The sequence below is a fragment of the Oryzias latipes genome, chromosome 7 (genome assembly GCF_053564925.1).
Source record: "Oryzias latipes strain Hd-rR chromosome 7, Olatipes_Hd-rR_3.1".
Taxonomy (NCBI): Eukaryota; Metazoa; Chordata; class Actinopteri; order Beloniformes; family Adrianichthyidae; genus Oryzias; species Oryzias latipes.
Genome location: NC_136243.1, coordinates 24,460,827 through 24,480,023, shown reverse-complemented (window position 1 = coordinate 24,480,023; position 19,197 = coordinate 24,460,827). Strand labels below are relative to the sequence as shown.

The window sequence follows — 19,197 nt, the reverse complement described above, 5'->3', positions numbered from 1 at the left end:
TATATTTCTTTTAAATCTAAATGATGTACTTCTGGTCACGTGACTTGTCGCGCAGACTCTCTATGTACAGTGGGTGCAGGTACATCCGGACGACAAATTCAGACAACCTAAGTTTATTCCATTTGTGACGATCTGACACTGGCGACACATTTAGCTCCAGACTGTCTTCTTACATGGAGATCATTTAATCCCAGGCCGCTCCAGTGAAGAATCAGCGCAGGAAAAAGTAACAGTCTCGTGGACAATTGTTGGACCGAGAGCTCGTGCCCCTGCAACCACTTCCGTAGAATAGAAATTGGGTCCCACAGACAGAAGGGCGACTAAAGACTGACTTGTAATTTGTGAATAGGGGAGGTAAGAGAAGTTATATTGGATTTTCAGATGAACTTTAAAACTTGTGCAGGAGTGTCCTTCATGTTAACCTCGACTTAACCAACATTAATGTGAACAGTCATGCACTCCTCCGTTTTGTACTTCTCTTAGATCATCTATTGATACATTCATACACACAACATATGATTGTAGTTTGATTTTGTACCATTATCAATTAGAACGTTTCGTCATTTGACCATTGGTTGACATTTTAATATTCTGATTGACAATAAACCCATTTTTGATCATACAAAGCAATGTGAAGGGCATTTTCTTTTTATTTTGTTATTAATAGAGAGGACAGCATCTTGAATCAAGCTGCCCCCAAATGCTGTTTATTTGGGTCTTAAATTATTTGATTTTTTTCTCTTTGTTTTTATTATGAATTAACTAAGATAAACCCAAGGAAATATTTAGAAAGAATAAGTGCTTCAACTAAAATAATCAAGCAGGGATTGTTATCTTAAGTATTATCTTAAATGTGACACGTGTTCTTTGTCACAGCAGCCTGTTGTGTCAGTTTAACATGTTTGGTTTCTCCCTTGCTGCTGCCTGAGGGAGTTAAAAAGTCAAATTCTACTGTTGCAAATTCAACGCCACTACAGTTACATCATTGACAAGTTAAAGTTATACAAGGAAGCCTCGCGGGAGAATCATTAGCAGATAGATGGTTAAAAAAATGTATGTGACATAAAATGAAACCATTGGTGATCACTGAAGTGAAAAGGCATGTTTTACCAATAGGTAAATTTTGTAGCATTAGTTTTGTAAATCAAGTCAAAAACTTGAGGAAAGTCTGTTTTAGACCTTTTTTTTGTAAAGCTAATATATATATATATATATATATATATATATAATCTTGCTATTTGAAGAACTTTTCTTATGTAACTTTTACTTGTTTCTTTTTTCCCTTATTTTCTCTTACTTTTTCTTTTTTGAAGGGACTTGGAAGGCAGTATATCATGAGGTTGACAGGTGAGTTCAGGTTCAGCACTGCTACTTTGTGGCCGTTTTTCATCTGAAGCAGGTATGTCCTGATCTTCCTGACAGGGCCCATGCGAGCTGTAGCAGTGCTGCTCATGGTTGGGCTTGTTTGGCTGCTGGTTAACAACTTTTTCGGAGGAGAGAGTGTACATGTGCTGAGCTTCTTAGGTGGTAAGCCTGACCTTTCTCTAATAATGAGTTGATTATCTGAACCAGAAAACATTTACTATTGTCGCTGCTTTTTTATCATAATGCATGTATTCATGTTTCTCTCTATAGAATTAATGCATTTGCTGTTTTAATGAAGATATCAGAACTTAATATGTATTGTGGTGCAAATGGAATGTTGTTATTCTTTTAAGTTTTGTGTAAAATACTAACATGTCACTGAAAACCTGTTTCAGGGTCAAGTGAGCAGCCGACACCTGGTAAGCAGAACATGCTGTGGAGCTTAATGTGGCCCTGTTCTTGTCTTTTGCCTGCATTGGCGGTGATGAATGTGGAATGTGTTTCAGGTGAGCCACGTCCCCGAAAGTATAAATGTGGACTCTCGGCTCCCTGTCCCCCGAAACACTTGGCTTTCCGTTTGGTGTCTGGTGCTGCAAACGTCATAGCCCCCAAAGTTTGCTTAGAAGACCAGATGTGAGGTTTAGTTCTTAATAGTTGTCTTCTCATCTATGTCACTTGTTTTTTTTCCCCTCTTTGTTTTTTTTTTCTCCCCACCCTAAATGCTTTCCCAATCAGGCTTGTAAAAAGGCAAATAACATTTTAGTTTCCCTTCCCTTTCTTTGTTCCATTAAAGTCTTTTTGTCTTTACATTTTCTTTTAATAAAGATTTGTCTGTCTTGTAGGATAATGAGCAGTGTAAAGAATAATGTTGGGAGAGGACTGAACATAGCGTTAGTAAATGGTGAGTATTACGTTCTGAAGCTTTAAAAAGTCAAAACACATCTCTTTATTTAGTTTTGATGAATCTTTTTTCTTTTTTTTTTTATACAAATGCCTTAATGTTTTTTGTTTTTCGTAGGAGTGACAGGCGACCTTTTAGAAGCAAGGACATTTGATATGTGGGCAGGAGGTATCAAAACCTTAAAATGAAATCTGCTGCAAAAGTTGATAGACACAACATTTGATGTGTGTTATTCTTTTTAAATATTTCCAGATGTGACGGAGCTGCTGAAGTTTCTACGGCCGCTTCATGAAGGAACTCTTGTCTTTGTGGCCTCCTTTGATGATGCTGCAACAAAGTAAGAGTTTGTGAAAAGTTGTGTTTTCCACTCTTGTTGTATTATATTTCAGCTAAACCAAGTTGTTTTTCAGTTACTGTAAGTTTGTCTCTATTGGAATTTTAAAACATGTTTTTATGTTTTTGTTCAAGTTTTGTAAAAAAAAAAAAAAAAAAAAGTCAAAGTAAAAACCTGATTTGCAATATTTTTGTCGTTTATTTCATGGAGGAATTATTTTTTGGGCTTCACTGTCATTATAGAGGCATTTGGTTTATGCCAGTGCACAACTGAGGACATCTCACAGATCTAAACAAAAAGCAAGGCCCCCCTGGTTAAACAGTGACTGTTTAAATTGTTAAGCTTGTTTAAAACTATCAAAAAATATACTTTTAGCTTGTTTTTACAAAATACTTGGTTACTTCAGTAAGTACTATTTCAGTACTGCAACACTTTTTTTCTCCTAATCATGGGTTTAAAAATGTTTTTTTCATTTTATTTTTATTATTTTTAAAGTTTCATAACTTTTTTTGAATTACTGTACAAAACATCAAAATACAATAATTCAGTGTCGTTTTATAGAAAAATGATAACCACTGAAATAAGCTAAGCTGTGTGCATTTACCCTTATGTGTGTGTTTTCTTTCTGAAACTCTATCACCTTGTTTGTTACAGGATGAACGATGAGTCGAGGCGACTGTTCGAAGAGCTTGGCAGCACCGCAGTGAAGGAGCTGGCCTTCAGGGACAGCTGGGTGTTTGTGGGAGCCAAAGGAATAGAGAATAAAAGTCCCTTTGAGCAGGTATGTTTTTATTATTCATTTCCTGATGGACTAGTTCAGGGGTGGACAAGTTTGACACCAAGAGCCGAATTTTTTCACTGTGAGAGTCAAGGAGCCACACACTGACCTGCCAAGATGTACACACACAAACACGCAATTAAAGCTGTATTATTTTCCATAAAACACTCCTCTCCCTATAATTCAACAGCAAGTATTGTACTTGTGTTTATTTCAAGGAGAGTGTCCCCCCTCAATACACACATCAAATGCAGCTTAGCCAGCGTTAACACAGCGACTACCCTGGAGGTCAGATACCCCCTCCACACACACACACACACACACACACACACACACACACACTCTCTCTCATCTCACGCACACACACACACTCTCTCTCTATCTCACTCTTTTCTCTGCCTCTCTCTGACACACAACAACTCAGTGACATGCAGTGAGGTTGATGGCTGGTGAGGCACGGACTCCTCTGAAGTCAGATTTACGATTGTAAAAACGGAATATTTCACCGTTTATCCAACAGTATCTAACTGTTAATTCTTTATATCTTATCAACATTCCTCTTTCAATGACCCTTACACCAACAAATACACAAAAATCTGGACAGAGCATCCTTCTGGTGTCTGAGTAATTCATATTCACAATGAACACATTATATACAGTCAGGTCCATAAATAATGGGACAGCAACACAATTCCAACATTTTTGGCTCTATAAAACCACCACAAATCAAATCACAAGTTGTTGCTTCACAGTCTTCTCTTTTTTTTTGTTAGGGCTGTGTTTACCTAGTTTGTAACTGAAGTTTACAGTTAACAAAGACTGAAAGTCATTTAGGAATGTGGAAGGTTAACATTTTCTTTTTGTTGATGTCAGATAAATATTTGTAGATTTGTATTTAGAGATGTGTTTGAATATTTGCTTACTGGTTAAAAAAACCCCAATCTTAACAAAAATTGAATTCTTAGTTCTTGTATTCAAATATGACTCGACTTTACTGACATTGTTCTGGAAGAATTATCAACCAGACATGGTCTAGTGCAGGGGTCTGCAACCTGGGGCTCCAGGGCCACATATGACTCTTCTACCTGTATACTGTGGCTCTGTGGCTGAAGAAAAGTAAAATGATAGTCCTTTATCAGTGGATTCATTTCTATTCAGGTTTATGAGATGGTTAATGGTTATGAAGTTCTTAGAAATATTTATGATATTTGGTTCTGAACTCTCTCAACCCTATAACTACGATACAGATGCAGTAATTTTTTTGCACAGTTGCAATAATATTTAAACTATTTTTCCTTGTTCAATATTGTCATAAAAGCACTTTTTTGAGTTCATTTGGAAATTTGGAATTGGCACTTCCTGTCAAAATCATTGTTGATGAAAACGGAGCTCTCAGCAACAGTTCAATGTAAAGGCCCTGTCACTCTGCCGCTACGTACAATTTAAGCTTTGTCCACGGATGAAAACTGGAAAAATGTAAGAAAAGTTGTGGTTCTTAACGTGAATTTTTAACAAGTGTCTCACGAGTAAACCAAGCAAAGAACACATAAACACGCACTTTATTGAATTTCTTTATTTTGAACTTCTGTATGCTGAACAGAATTCACATCGCATCAGCACCATGGTCAGCGCCCTTCACGGGCCCTAGCAATGCTTTGTTTTAATCAAGCAGTCGGATACCAGGTGTTCTAATAGTCAAGGCCGTGTCACACTGCTGGTATGTACACTTTGCACATTTACAACAAATGAAATATCAGGCTTTTGTGATACATGCGTGATGTGCGTAAGTCATAAGTGTTTCTTGCGTTAGTCATTTGTCGATGTGCGCCGATGTCTGTTTCTTGACATGAAATCCCTTTTGAGCCATTCAAACTTTTTGGTTGGTTGAGAATTACACAGTTCGTGCACTGTTTATGCAGTTGATACACAATTGTTCTGGGCATTACACGTGTTTGATTTTTGAAAGATTTAAATTTGTGGCTTTCCACAACCATTCCACGTACGTCTTTCACGCATTAACCACTGATATATTACTTTATATTTTGGGTCCACAGCAGGGGCAGGGTACAGGCCGGTTTATACTTATACTTCACATCCAGAATGCTGCGGCCTTGCTCATTGTCTTGTAGGCTGGTTTTGCTTACAACTGTCCTCTATAACTGCGATGAAGAGGACGAGGTGTGTTTGTCAAACAGAGGCAGGACATACAGAGGGGAAAGAAATTCAACATATATTGAAGAAAAGGAGCGAATTGTAGTCTCTAGTGCTGCAAGATATGATAGAAGAGTAACTTGCTCTATTTTCTGTCTGTTTGTCTGCTTTCTCTGCCTCTCTCTGTCTGTGTGTATTTCCTTTAACTTCTTCAGTTACGTTTTCATCATCTTCAGTGTTAGCAAGACTTAAATGACGCTATTTGGACGTTATTACATACGAGCGTAAAATTCTGGTCGCAGTGACATCACCAGCAGGTGTCAATCTTATCAGCAATGGCTTTTAACCAACCCTGAAACCAATGCGACGAAAAATCACTTTGAAGAAAAAGAACGCCCGTATGGCGGGCGGGGCTGCGACTGTGGACGCGCGCCAGGATCTCCCCAGTTGCTCCAGCCAGGGATCCCGCGTCTCTCGGCGGGAGTCCATCCGTTCACCTCTTCCAGCCTCCAAGCCCCAGGAGGACAGCCTTGGCTGACAGCTGACTTAGAACTGGTGCGGACCAGAGGACGCCGACTGTTTGATTGAAACAAAGCATTGCGAGGAGCCACAGCGGGCGCTGACCGTGGTGCTGATGTGATGTGGTTTCTGTTCAATGCTCTGAATGTCAAAGTGAAGAAATTCAATAAAGCGTGAGCTTACGTGTTCTTTGTGTGATTTTATTTGTACTTGTTCTGTGGTTTCAACATAGTTCCTTCGTAATACATCTAAAGGTTTCATGTTGCTACAGGACCGCCCCGCAACAGACTTACACGTGAACTGCAACTGACCAAAATCTTTGAACAGCTCGTGACTGAATTCACGTACAGACCTGTAAGCTTAAACCCTCACCTGACATCTGCGCACACCGACGAATGACTAATCCAAGAAACACATGAATTACATATCATGCATGTATCATCAGGAAGACTAAAAATGTCAAACGTGGCCAATCCGCAGATTGTACGTGCTGCAGTGTAACATGGCCTTACAACTCAGGGGCAAATTTTCTAATGAACTCTTGCTGCTCTGCAGAAGCTGTCTAAGAAAACGACAAGTTTTTTTGTTTGTTTGGTTTTTTGTGTCTGGGAACGCTTTTACAATAGATTTAAAGATGATCGTGGGACTTTAACATGTTTTGTTTTCTTTCTTTCTTTTATGTTGAAAAAGTATGTAGATTGCTTCTTGAAAACAATGAAGCAATCTAAATGCAGAAAGGAGTCTGTCCTAAAAGGTTTCTAAAACGAATCAAAACTTTAAGGTTTAGTATTTTTCTCATGTACACGTTCTATTGTTTCGATGCAAAAGCTGCTTTGAAATTTTTCAGGAAAAAAAATTTTTAAGGCTGAAACAGCAAAACTGAAAAGACTGAATCCTATTTGGCAGAAGAGAGTGGATTTCAGCTGAAGCTGTTGCTGTGGGAGCATTATTCCAGTCTGTTATGACTTCAGCTCTGTTTTGCTTTTCTTGTTTCCATTAGCGAATGAAGAACAGTAAGAACAGCAACAAATATGAAGGCTGGCCTGAGTCCCTGGAAATGGATGGCTGTATTCCCCTACGACCGCCCCTTGACCATTAATCCTGCTTTGCAGCTAGCAGTGGGGAAGAGGACTCGCTGACTTACTGCTGAACTGCCTCAAAGGCGACTGGAAGCTTTTGATCTCCAAATAACACATTCATCTCCTTCCTACTGGCAGAAGGTTTCTTGGATGACTTGATCTTGGAAATTGGTTTAACAGGAGTGTCTGATTAAAAATATCAAGGTGGACTTTTGAAATTGAAACAACATTTTGTTTTCTTTATATATATCTTACTGAGGGGATCTTGACACTCCAGAAATTTTAGAACCAAAGAAAAATCTTAGCAGGTGAATCAACACGACTGAAGCAGATCTTCCAAAGCCGTCATGGAAACTTGAATCCAATGGAATTTGCTTCTTAAAAATTGCCTGTGGAGAGTGTATGTGGGTGTGTGTGTGCTTGAATAGCAAAAGAAAGCTAAATAGTTGTATCTTAATGAAAAAAAAAACGCTTAATTTATTCTACATTTAAAAAAAACTTTAAACTGGTTTCATATTAGTAGATGCCTGAGCACCGAGTCTGTGGATAGATTTAATATTTTAATACTTTATATATTTTGAACATTGTGATATTTCCTAAATACTTTGTCCAGAGTTACCTGTCTTAATATGCATACAGCAATCCACAACAGTTGTTTACGATGTGCTTATAGATTTTTTTTGGACTTTGGAAAAACAGAACTAAAACAACAAAAAAATTATTTATTTTTATATTTTATTTGGATAAAAAAGCAAACAAATTATGTGTTCACCAAAATGCCTTGAAATGTTTTTAATGTTGTTTCAGGCCTGCAAACTGTTTTTCTAATTATCACTTTGTATATATAATGTATACAATGTATACATAATGTATTCATAATGTATACGTATATAAAATGTTTGTTTTTTGTGGGGGGGGGGGGGGGGGGTTCTGATTAATGAATGTATTCATTTGGCCTAGTGGTTAGAAACAACTAAAAGAAAAATTGTTTCATCCGTTTTTTTGTTTTGTTATCATTTGTAGCTTGTTATATTATTATTAAAACAGGAACCAATAAAAGATTGTAAAAACCCCATAATAAAAACGTGTTCTCTGAATCATTGTGCTTGCCGCTAGAGGGCGACAAAGTTCAGCGTCACGAGGGTTACTCGGTACATTCTGCTCTGGGCATTAGCTTCTCTAAACATATGTTCAGGTGGGTACAAGCGGTGGACTGAAAGTAGTTTGTTTCTGGATGAACAGCTAATTCACTGAAAGCTTCTACTTGCTGCTCTCACCGAATTTGTTACCCAAATTCCAATGCTAAATAGCCAATTGTGCTTTTCCTATTGAAACATGCTATGCGACCTTCAGGGGTTGTTGGTAAAACTGACTTCTCAACCATTGGTTTGTAGCCAAAAGGAACATGGCACAACATGGCACGGTTGTTAGGGGCACTTTTGTAGAGGTATTTTTGTCTGGGTCTCACTGTCATTGTAGAAGTAATTCATTTATGCCAGTTCACAAAGCATGGAGCATCGAAGCAGGCTAAATAAATTACATTTATAATCCTAATCAATCAAGATGATGTCCAATTTAGTCTAGATTGTCTTTTTAATTTTTATTTTAGAAAATATGATGCATATTTTTAAAAAGTATACATTAGAGCAGGGGTCGGGAACCTTTTTGGCCAAGAGAGCCATAAACGCCACATATTTTGAAATGTAATTTCGAAAGAGCCATACAATAATGTAGTGTCCCTTTCCCACACTGAGGCACGGAGACTTAACCTCTTTTAAGGTTCTTTATTCGGGTTACTGCAGACCGCGACAAACGCCGAACAATTAATTCAGCAGCTCCTGAATCTCTCCCGCCGAGACGAGAGCGCTTCTCCCAACTTTATATTCCCCTGCTCCCGCTGCAGCCCTCCCATTTCCCTTATTCGGCCCATAGCTGAACCCCATTGGTCCAAACTACCTAACAACAGGCTGAGCGACAGAACTGAGAGCCAATCAGATCTCTGCTTGACGCGTTCAATGAACTCCAGAACTTTTAACGCGGCCCAACAGCCATCCAACTCAGTCCGCGACAATATGTTTAAAACTAAAATACAAGTGAATGTGTGCATTTGATGTAATTTCAACCTTTTTAAAGTACAGTAAGTCTGTGGATTCTTTTTAATAACATTGTTATTCTGTTTCTAATAAATGATGAGTATTTCTCGTGGTAGTTTTGCTGATGGTCTAGTCTGGTTTACGTGGTGAGTTTCTGCTTCATGCAGGCGTTGAGACTTTAAACGTGATCTTAGGTTGGTATGAATGTTTTGTAGATGTGAGACAGACTGATCACATGCAGACCTGGAGCCAAACACACACTCACACGCTGCAGTGAGTGACAGGCAGTGGGTTTTACCTATTTACAATCCCTGCGCGATTCACCTGCTGCCTGTCCCCACAACACCTCAGCCCCACCCTCTGCTTTCTCCCTCACACATCCCGTCCCCGCAACTGCGCGCTCTTTCTCAGAGACGGGAGCGCGCGGTCTTAGGCACGGCAATTCACAGGTTTCCGGGTGGTACAAACTCTGTGAATTAATAGACAATTTTAAACTTATACTAGTGCTGGCGCAGATTTGTCTCTCCAAGCACCGCTACTACTGCGCGCCTCTGCCATCGCATCGCGCACGAGAAAGACTGGTCTAATGAAGAAAAAAAATTTGAATTAAAGATTTGTCTGCGAGCCACATGTGACCATCAAAAGAGCCATATATGGCTCGCGAGCCTTAGGTTCCCGACCCCTGCATTAGAGTAATCCATATACCAAACAAACATTTTTTAACTGGAGTGGAATATTAACAGTATAATTAATAAAATAAATAAGGAGTTTGATGAGCACAACCAGACTAAAGTTAACCATCTAACCAGAACCCGTAGGGGGCTAAGAGGACAAGAGACACTTAAAGACCAGAAAGCTTGAAAATGTGTTCATTTATTCTTCTTCTAAACCCGTTTTGTCCCTTTCGGGGTCACAGGGCTGTCAGAGCCTATCCCGGCCACTCGAAAATTTGTTATAAAATAAAACTGATACATTAACTACGCCCATGAAAGAAAATTTAGACAAACTCAGTAACTTGAGGCTCCAGAGCCACACGCCCTCCTTTGTGGCTCCTATAGGCTTTGAAGAAATATGCTAATGATTTATTTAAATATTGGGTTCAGTAGTTCATTGTTGCCACTTAAGTTTATTTTTTTTAAATGAGGGGATCTTAAAATCTTTTTTAACCTCTCCTCACATTACACTAATTTAAGAAGCCTTGTGTGCTTTACCAATCCTAAATGCACACGTCAGTGACCAAGTAAACTGATGGATAAGTCTATTGTCAGTACTGATTATTATTATTATTATTATTATTATCTTCAGCAGCACAACAGTTCCATTCAGAGGCAAAGTTCCCAAGTTATAGAATTAAATTAAAATAACTGCAAGTAAACAGACTGCATCAGGAGGATCTTTTTTCACAGTGCATTTTATTTTGAAAGAAACTTTTATGTGCTGCCGTCATACTAAAACAAATTTTTGTTTTATATTGAAAAAAAATAACTGTTATAATTGAATTATTGTAAATATTTCTGAAGCTATACTTTATAAATGAATGGCCACAACATTGAAAATAAAAAGTGATTTTTTTTTTTTAAATGGTGAAGTGGGACTTCCTCACTCAGTTTGGGTCGGTGAGGAAATTAAAGTTTGCAAGCTTTCGATTTTTAATTTGACATTTCTTTTAAAAGTTTTAAAAACGAATCGCTGTTTAATCTGAACCAACTGGACAAATTCATGGTGAAAAAATGAAACTTATCTAATTCTTGATTCATGTTAAACACAAGTTTGAAAGACAAGATTCATGGACATGCAATAATTATGGACGGTAGGTGTGTTCCAGCCCGTAGTGGGGCTTTCGAAACACCATTTGCATCAACTCCCACTCTGAAAATAGAGTTTACGGAAGGCTTTCAAAGGCAACATTGAAGCCTCAAAACAAGCCGTTGGCATGTAGAAATAAAAACCGCGCTGCTGCTGCCCTCTAGCGGCGGCAGAGTGCAGTGTTGGTTTTGTTTCTCCTCAGGATGGGAATGATGACGCTCCCCAGCAGGAGCGAACGGACAGCCCGCGCGCTCGCTCCCAGCACGCAGAGTAAGCCCTGGCTGCAGCGTTGGAGTAGCACACACGCGAACCTGCTGGAGGCCGTCACAGTCATCGCTTCCGATGTGCTGATATTTGTCGGGGCTCCCATGAATGGCGGACTGTACAACTTGTAGCCAGCAGCGAGGGAAGACGTGTACAGACGAAAGCCAAGCATCGTTTGAGCTGGAACACGAACGAAACGGCAGGCGCTCGCTGGCTCTGCCTGTCGCACTCAGACCGACGCTCGACGCCTCCGGTGGGGATTTGCGAGCCGACAACGCCGCGGCGACAAAAACAGAAAACAAACGGAGCTGAGACTTTTCAGAACGAGGGCTTTTTAGTTTGTTTTTCAGTCAGTGAAAAATAAATATATAGACCAAAAAAAATGTCAGGAACGTTTGCAAATATGTAATAAAATGTGTCAGCTTGAGTTTGCTAGCTGGAGCTGTTCTTTTTGTCAATAAACCACAAAACGACCGAGGACCCGTGAAGTTGCGTTGGGTGAGTGCTCTTTTATTTTTATTTATTTTTTTATTTATTGGCGTGACTGCAAGATCATGTCAGACATCTATTTCTCTGGGACATAAACACGACAGATTCCCTCCCATCTTACTCCAGAAATCAAACCTGTCAGCTGGAGAAATGTCAGATCCAGGCCCGGATTTAGCCAGCCCCACCATGGGGTGCAGCAGGTAGAATATCAGAGAGGGGTGGGGGGCTGAGAGTTTAGGGTGTCAAATCCCTCCGAACCCCTAATGCTTAGAAAACCAGCATCGGTTCATCTGTCCATATTTCTCCTTTGATCATTGATCTATTTGATGGCTCTTACTGTTTAATGTTAAACGCTCTTCGTGGCACTACTGCATTTACCGGACTTGGGACGTGCACAAGCAGGACACCAGATTGTGCCCAGTGGAGGCTTTTTTATTTCTTTAGTTAATATCTCTATCCAGCCTTGGTCAGATCGCTGCAAGCAGAGCGTCATGATTGGAAAACCTGCTCCGGGTTCTGTCTTCTGGCATCTCTAGGGGGGTTGGTGGTGTTGATTTGTGGTGTGCTGTCAGTGATCTTACTCACTTGCTTCTTCCTAGTATGGTGTCTGTGCCTCGCGTCTTGCGTGGCCTTTTCTGGAGTCAGCTGAGCTATCTGTTCTTCATGTACCTGGAACATCCAAACATCAGCGCGCTGTCCCTGCTGTAGCCTATAAATAACGGACGTTAACTTCTCAAGAGTCCGTGAAGGCACCATGACAGTCCACATCATGCACTCTTTGCTTTGGGGGTATTTTCTTGCAATGCCAATTAATGTGCGTGACATCCTTAACTTCGCTAAAGTGAGTCGGAGGAGTTTCACTTTCAGTTAGAAGATCAACAACAAAAAAATGAAGCTCGTTCAGTAAAATGTCTTTCTGATAATCACCATGGAGCCTCAGCGCCCACCTGGAGGAAATGGATTCTTTGGGATTGGATGTGTCAGGAGGGGGAGGTAAAAGTTAACAATACCGGGAGTTAGATAACAAATATTCCCCCTTGTGTCTGTGTCTCTCAGTGAACAGTGCTCCATGTGTGCTGCTACCTACACCGACTCTCCCATGCTTGACCTGGATTGGACAAAAGTCCCTGTTGGGTTTTCAGCCTTGAATTTCCCTGATCAGATGAGAACAGCCATTGTGTGTTTGATGTTAGGGGGCCCCAGCATCCATCTATGCTTTTTTTGTCTGCAAAACAACACAGAGGGTAGTAATGTGCTAGATTATTAACTGCTGGGGAAGGGAAGTGGTTGTTGCCTGATTGATCCCTTTTTCTCAGCCTATAATTGAATGTGCAAAGTTTTACCATCTAGTTTTCATTTATTTCAATTTTTTATAGATATATAAAATAGCTTTTTTTGTATCATGACACATAGAACACACAGAGCATCTCAAAGTAATGTCCCTCTTATAGCTCGCTAGTCTCTTTTTTTTGTGCTTGCTTTGTGACCAGATAAGATGTAACGTTCAGATGCGACCTGTTATCTGCAGTCTATGCTTAATGTGAAACACATTTAAAGCACTCAGGGTTGTTTTTATACATATATAACTGCCCCCCGGTATCTGATCAGCCATCTCCACTGTGAAATCTCTGTTGGAGGCTGAACTGGAGGAGAGACTGGACCAGATAGATTCAAGTGCTGGATAAATAATGTATGGATGCTTGATGTACAAGAATGCTCACATTCTTGAAGAAAGAAGAAAAACATTCTTGTTTGTAGTAGTTTTCACATAAGTATGATTAACTAACTCTTAAGTATAGTTTTGTTAAGTTTACTCCGTCACAGGAGAGGGGAAGAAAAGAAGCAGATAGTTGAAATGAAAAAGACTGAAAACAAACATAATTTACATAATATCATCACAGCTAATTGATGAAATGTGGATGTAGGCAGAAATTCTTTGTAGTACTTTATTTCTTGTAACAATATTGTCAATTGCTTATTGTAAAAATTCAAAAGTATCAAATAAAAACAAAAAATATGCACAAAATTGGATATTGGTGAACCTATGACCCTATTCTTTTTTAATGACTAAATGTAATTAGGAAATGGAATAATCAAACCTGCATTTTTCAAAATAAAAGTCCCATTTATTTGCCAAAAGACTCACTCCAATGTAAACATTAACATGGTCTTGTTGCATTTTTCTCATGATGGAGGACATATGTTAAGACAATTAATCTAAAATGTGCATTTCTAAGTATTTTTTTATTCAAATTGTTGTGAATCTAAAACAGATGCCAAAATGCACTCTGCTTTATTCCGATGCATCGGCTTGTAAGTCTTCATTTTCCTGGCTCTAAACTATACGCCTGGATAGCTCCGATATTGCTCACCATTTTTGTTGCACACCGATAATGGTAGCTTAGGGGTGTGAAGGTCTGTAAGCAAGTGAGAGAAAGTGTGAACAGATGGATGCAGGGAAGTCAGGACAGGCTTACTTCACGCTAACATCTCAAAGGCGGATTTTAATGAGCTCCTACTAGTTTCCTGCAGAACCTATTTCCTAGAAAAAGACAGGTTTGTTGGTTTTGCCTAAAAACAACATAATCATAATTAAAAGAACAATGGGAAGATTTTTAAAGTATATCATTAGACGATTGGAGTGGAGCTTTAAATGCATAAAGCTGCAAAATTACATTTCTTTAAAATGTTGTGGACTTTATTTGGTGCATATTTTAAAAAAAAGCTGGATCTTGTGAGCATGAGCTTCTTCTAATGGTGTACTCATCTTATATTTTCTCCTCCCCTCACTCTGCGTCCCTCCCCACTTTTACAACTGCAGCTGCTTTTGTAGTCACTGCTTTCATCCTCACAAACATTGACACATATTTTATTGGGGAGAACAAAAATCCCTCCTCGCCCTAGCCCCCCTCCTTTACAGCTTAGCTACCCTTTCCTCTTTATCTCCCGCTTTGTCATTCTCTTTGGGTCGCACTTTTCTTTTTTTTAACCAACCCTTCTGCTAGCATGCCCCTCTTGCTCCATTTTTCTTAATTCTCTCTGAAACTCCGCTGTGCTCCTAAATCAACCAATTGTCCCCCACCACCACCATATTTTACACCCCTCCTTCCGCTCACATCACTCTCTCTCACACACACAATGCTCTCCTTTGGTCTGCAAATCTAATTTGATGGTTGTAGTTCTGTTACCTGGTGTGTCTGGCAATATCCAACTAGACAGCAGGTTGCACAAATTGTGCAGCCCTTCTTCCGTTTTTCATGTTTTGTTTTGTTTTTTAGATATTTTATGGACACTTTTGCAGCTCCAAATTGTGAATAATAAGTGAGTTGCAAAGTTGAGTTTTAGGTTTTAAAAAATGTAAGTTGATAGAAGTAAAGGGATTGGGGTTTATGGTTGATCAGTTCAGGAATTGAAGCATCCGCAGGTTTTCTTCAAGCTTCCCAAAGGCCTGGAGGGCAGGCACAGTGCAACATGTCAGATGTTCAGCTCTCAGGCACTTAAGCACTCATTCAGAAATGAAGAGACAATGATTCCGACATGGGAACTTGATGTTCATCGCACTCATTTTGCTGCCCCAGCAAGATGTCACATTTCAGCTGCGGCATTGGTTTTATTATTTTCAACTTTGATTTAACGCGTTTGCCCACATGAGCAGTTGCTTGGTTATTTGGCTGGTGTCAGGAAATTCCTCTGGGCATTCTTTCATTGAAAGGGGACGCGGTTTGGACGCCAGGGACGGTTTGCTTTTTTACGAGTGTCTGTTTTTGTCTGTGTATAAAAGGCAGCGAGAGTGTGAAACAACAAAGTTTGTTCTGACTGGCTGGTGTGTGTCGGATATTTGTATCTGTGTGTGAATGTGTGTGTTTGGAAGGGAAGACCGGGTGGGTGTGAGAGAGACGGCATAGGGCCGTTCGTGTTTTATGTACTGTGATAACTCTGTCCGGTATGTGGGTTTCCTGGGAACTCCTTACCCTAGGGACATGCACCAATAAGCTCCTGTTTAAAGGGCAACTTCCTTCTCTGTGTCATCTCTGGTTTTTACCCTTCATGCTCTCTACATCCTGTTAGGCTTCACCTTTACTGAGCTGACTATTGTGCATTCCCCTCTGCGTTGCCATACCGCTGTCATTTGCTTTTCACTTGAAGCTTCATAAATCAGTAGTCATTTTACTTTTATTTAAGTACTATTCAAGCTTTACTGTATAAATTAGGTGGGAGGAGAAAGAGATTGAAATTGAATTAATTCTAGAACACAGATCAAACACAAAAGCAGACTTTTTTTTTAGCTCAGTCTTTCCAAACTGAAAGGATTTTCCACTTTTCCAGCTATAATTTAAAATTTTGGACAAAGATCTTTAATAAAAACCCTGAGCAAATACTGCAATAAACTAGTTTTATCATTTGTATTGGATACACACACAAAGTCACATGAGAAAGGCTTTTACTTACATTGCTACTCGTGTAACCAGTTTTTTCAAAGGTTATCACGTTGTACTATAGGAGACCATTAGCTTAATAGTACAGTTCACTCACTTCGCTCATACAACATGAGTATTAAGTCTGAGGAATGCCACTGAACTAGAATCTGTTGTTTTCCTTTAGGAGTCTCTCAGCAGTTGGCACTATATTGTATTGTATTTTGACTGACAGACTATATAATTGTATGTCAGACTTGTTTAATGTGATTCCAAAGACACAATAGATATGAAGTGAGAGTTATGAGACGAAACACTGGAATGGTCTGAACTCATCAGGCTGGGCTTTGCTAAAATGGGTCAAATTCCACCAACAACACTTGTCTACATGAACCTTTTTGTTGCTCAGACACTTTAAGTGCCTGTCCCCTAAGCGGAGGGAGAGAGCCAAAGGCAGTAGCCCTGAAAAGTTCCAATATTCATACATAAACTCACATATAAATATAATTTAACCCATTGACTGTATAGGAGAACTGGACTGAGTGAGTGCGACATTACCCATAGAACATGCCTTACTTCCGGCTTCAACAAAATGAAGTCAGTTAAGTCGCCTTTTTTTGCGATACGGTCACTCCCATGTTTGAGCCAGATGTTGTCAGTAAGCAGTGATTGGTTCAAGTTGGTCTTTTAAAAAAAACAACAAAAAAACCAAAAGGTTTCTATGGTAACCACTTTCGGCTATCAGGAGTGAGCTTTTTTGGAAGTCCACACCCCAATCACTGAAAACAGGCTGAGAAGAATCTGTTAATCGAAGGTTTTGAACGTTCGATGTGGGGGCCAGTAGACACCACATAATTTTATTGAAGCATCTGATTGGTCAGTTTTTGACTTAAATCACTTGCACTGCAGAAAACAATATTGTGAAAAAGTAGGATTAGCAAGAACACGTTAAAAACACGAAACAGAGCAAGAATGATTGACAACTGAGTCATACCTGTTTATTTTTCAATAGAAGTCTGTGGGATTTTGGCTCCTTGTAACCAGCAGGTACTTCCTTTGTTGAATGCGAGCAAGGAGGGCTCACTCAGTCCAGTTCTCATATACAGTCAATGATTTAAGAGGTTGAGCTGTATGTAAAAGGATGCTCTGACCTGGATTCCCCATTTTCTTTCCATTCACTTCTTCTTTCCGTTGAGATTACTGAAACATTCAGGTCATACTATGCATCTATAGGTTAGTTGGGCTACTATGTAATTTTTATTTCTTGAGTTGAAAAGATAAATTCCACATCAGAAAGATGTCCACTAGCCTTTGCACACCAACCTCAGCAGAGGATTTTCAGAAACAAGGCATGCTCTGTTCCATCTTCTTCTGAGGAATCTCCTCTGACTACTTAAATATTTGTTGATTGATTCATCCAATTGGCAGCTATGATTATAATTACAGCAATTGCTGGGCATATTTATGAGCCCTCCTCTGCAGTTGTAGTCACTCTAATACTCCCCAGCATTCACTCTGCATATAAATTATTCAGACACTACTATCCAGTGGACCATCAGCTGTGTTCAATGGTTCAAGTTGTGCTTTTCTCTCTGCAGCTTTCTATTGACTCATTGAGATGTTAAACACAACAAAAGGCAAAAGATTCTAAAAAGTATCTTCTGGATAATTGATTGGACATTAGCAAACATTTCTCACTTAAGATTATTTAGAAAATGTGCTTTGAAGGATGTTATAGTAATTTACTGGTCATATAAAATCTTGAAATCTTCCTAAATAGTTTCCTGCATGAGGCCACTTAACATTTTTATAGATCCAAACTGTTGATTTGGCAGTAAACCTAAATATATATGCTTTGTTTTATTTTTGTTTTACAGGTTAACTTGAAGATGATCATCGAGCTGCAGTAAGGAACACTTTGCAGTTCTCCCTTACGTATTGAAACAACTTCAATCTCCTACCTGCCTGCTGAGCAACAGAGATTTGCTTTTCAGTGATCACCTCTTTACAGGTGAATGTAGCAGATGATGAAAAGGAAACTGGGACTTTTTCTTCAGTAGTTGAGCTCTCGAAAAGTCCAAGTTCAGATCACAGAAAGGAGACCGTTGCCAGTTAGACCTTGCTCCCAACAGCCGAACTGGAAGAACAACCTAACTGACGTAAAAGAGGTTACAACAGTAAGGGAGAGACGGGGACTGACAGCAGAGCAAAGGTTTGGAGGAGGAGGAGGTCAAGGAAGGTCTGGAAAGACCAGACGCGATGGCCACTGATCCAGGAGAACCCACGGGTACAGATGAGTCCTCTGAAAAACCGGATGGACACAAGAAGAACCATTCAGAACAGGAAGGCAGGGCTGACCAAGAAGCGGAGAAGATGTGTAGCACCCACTCTGACCTTAACTGTTCTTGGTCTCAGAAGGAGAGAGACACAGGAGAAGATGATGGAGGGATTGGAGGAGACATAGGTGGAAGGGGAGACGGTGGAGGAGGAGAGAAACAAGCATCCCAGGATTATGAGGAATCACCGGTCTTTTCCACTGCGCCATCTTTATCTTTTGAGACTGGACAGAAGCCTCTGAAGCGGGAAAAGCGCTTCTTCAGGAAAAGTGTGGACATTTGTGAGGAGGATGATGGGGTGGAGATATCTAATGTGGCCCCTAACAGTGCCCCCCACCTAGAGCTGCACTCCACAGAATCCGGCTTTGGCAATGCTCAACAGAAAGGGGTTGTGGCACCCTTTGCAGCCTTGGGACATGATGTATGTCAGGGCAACGAGTCTGGTAAATATGCTCCTTCAAGTGCACCGACCCAGAATGTGAAGGAGAGGGACTGTGAGCAGGAGGAGGAGGCGGAAATGAAGGCTGTAGCCACCTCTCCTGGTGGAAGATTCCTCAAATTTGACATTGAACTGGGAAGAGGAGCCTTCAAGACAGTTTACAAAGGCCTAGATACAGAGACATGGGTGGAGGTGGCTTGGTGTGAACTTCAGGTAAGACTTCTATAA

The 19,197-nt window shown here is 39.9% G+C and overlaps 2 protein-coding genes across 8 annotated transcripts in view; both read left to right on the top strand.

The window, feature by feature from the left end:
* Window positions 1-53: 53 nt before the first annotated feature.
* On the top strand, window positions 54-8,211 carry fam3a (FAM3 metabolism regulating signaling molecule A). The gene is made up of 10 exons (XM_023956579.2): window positions 54-354; window positions 1,314-1,347; window positions 1,423-1,527; window positions 1,761-1,784; window positions 1,872-1,998; window positions 2,208-2,266; window positions 2,384-2,434; window positions 2,519-2,603; window positions 3,255-3,381; window positions 7,049-8,211. The coding sequence occupies exons 2-10, from the start codon at window positions 1,335-1,337 to the stop codon at window positions 7,145-7,147; spliced, it is 690 nt and encodes a 229-aa protein (XP_023812347.1). The 5' UTR covers window positions 54-354; window positions 1,314-1,334; the 3' UTR covers window positions 7,148-8,211.
* Window positions 8,212-11,263: 3,052 nt separating this feature from the next.
* wnk3 (WNK lysine deficient protein kinase 3) overlaps window positions 11,264-19,197 on the top strand; it is a 36,928-nt gene continuing 28,994 nt past the window's right edge. For all 7 annotated transcript variants that reach the window (XR_013657518.1, XM_011477061.4, XM_011477060.4 and 4 more), the window contains exons 1-2: window positions 11,264-11,788; window positions 18,072-19,182. Coding sequence is in view for 6 of the 7 variants with exons in the window: in XM_011477061.4 (XP_011475363.1) it covers window positions 18,454-19,182 (729 nt within the window). In the remaining variant the exon portion in view is untranslated. The remainder of the gene's footprint in view (window positions 11,789-18,071; window positions 19,183-19,197) is intronic.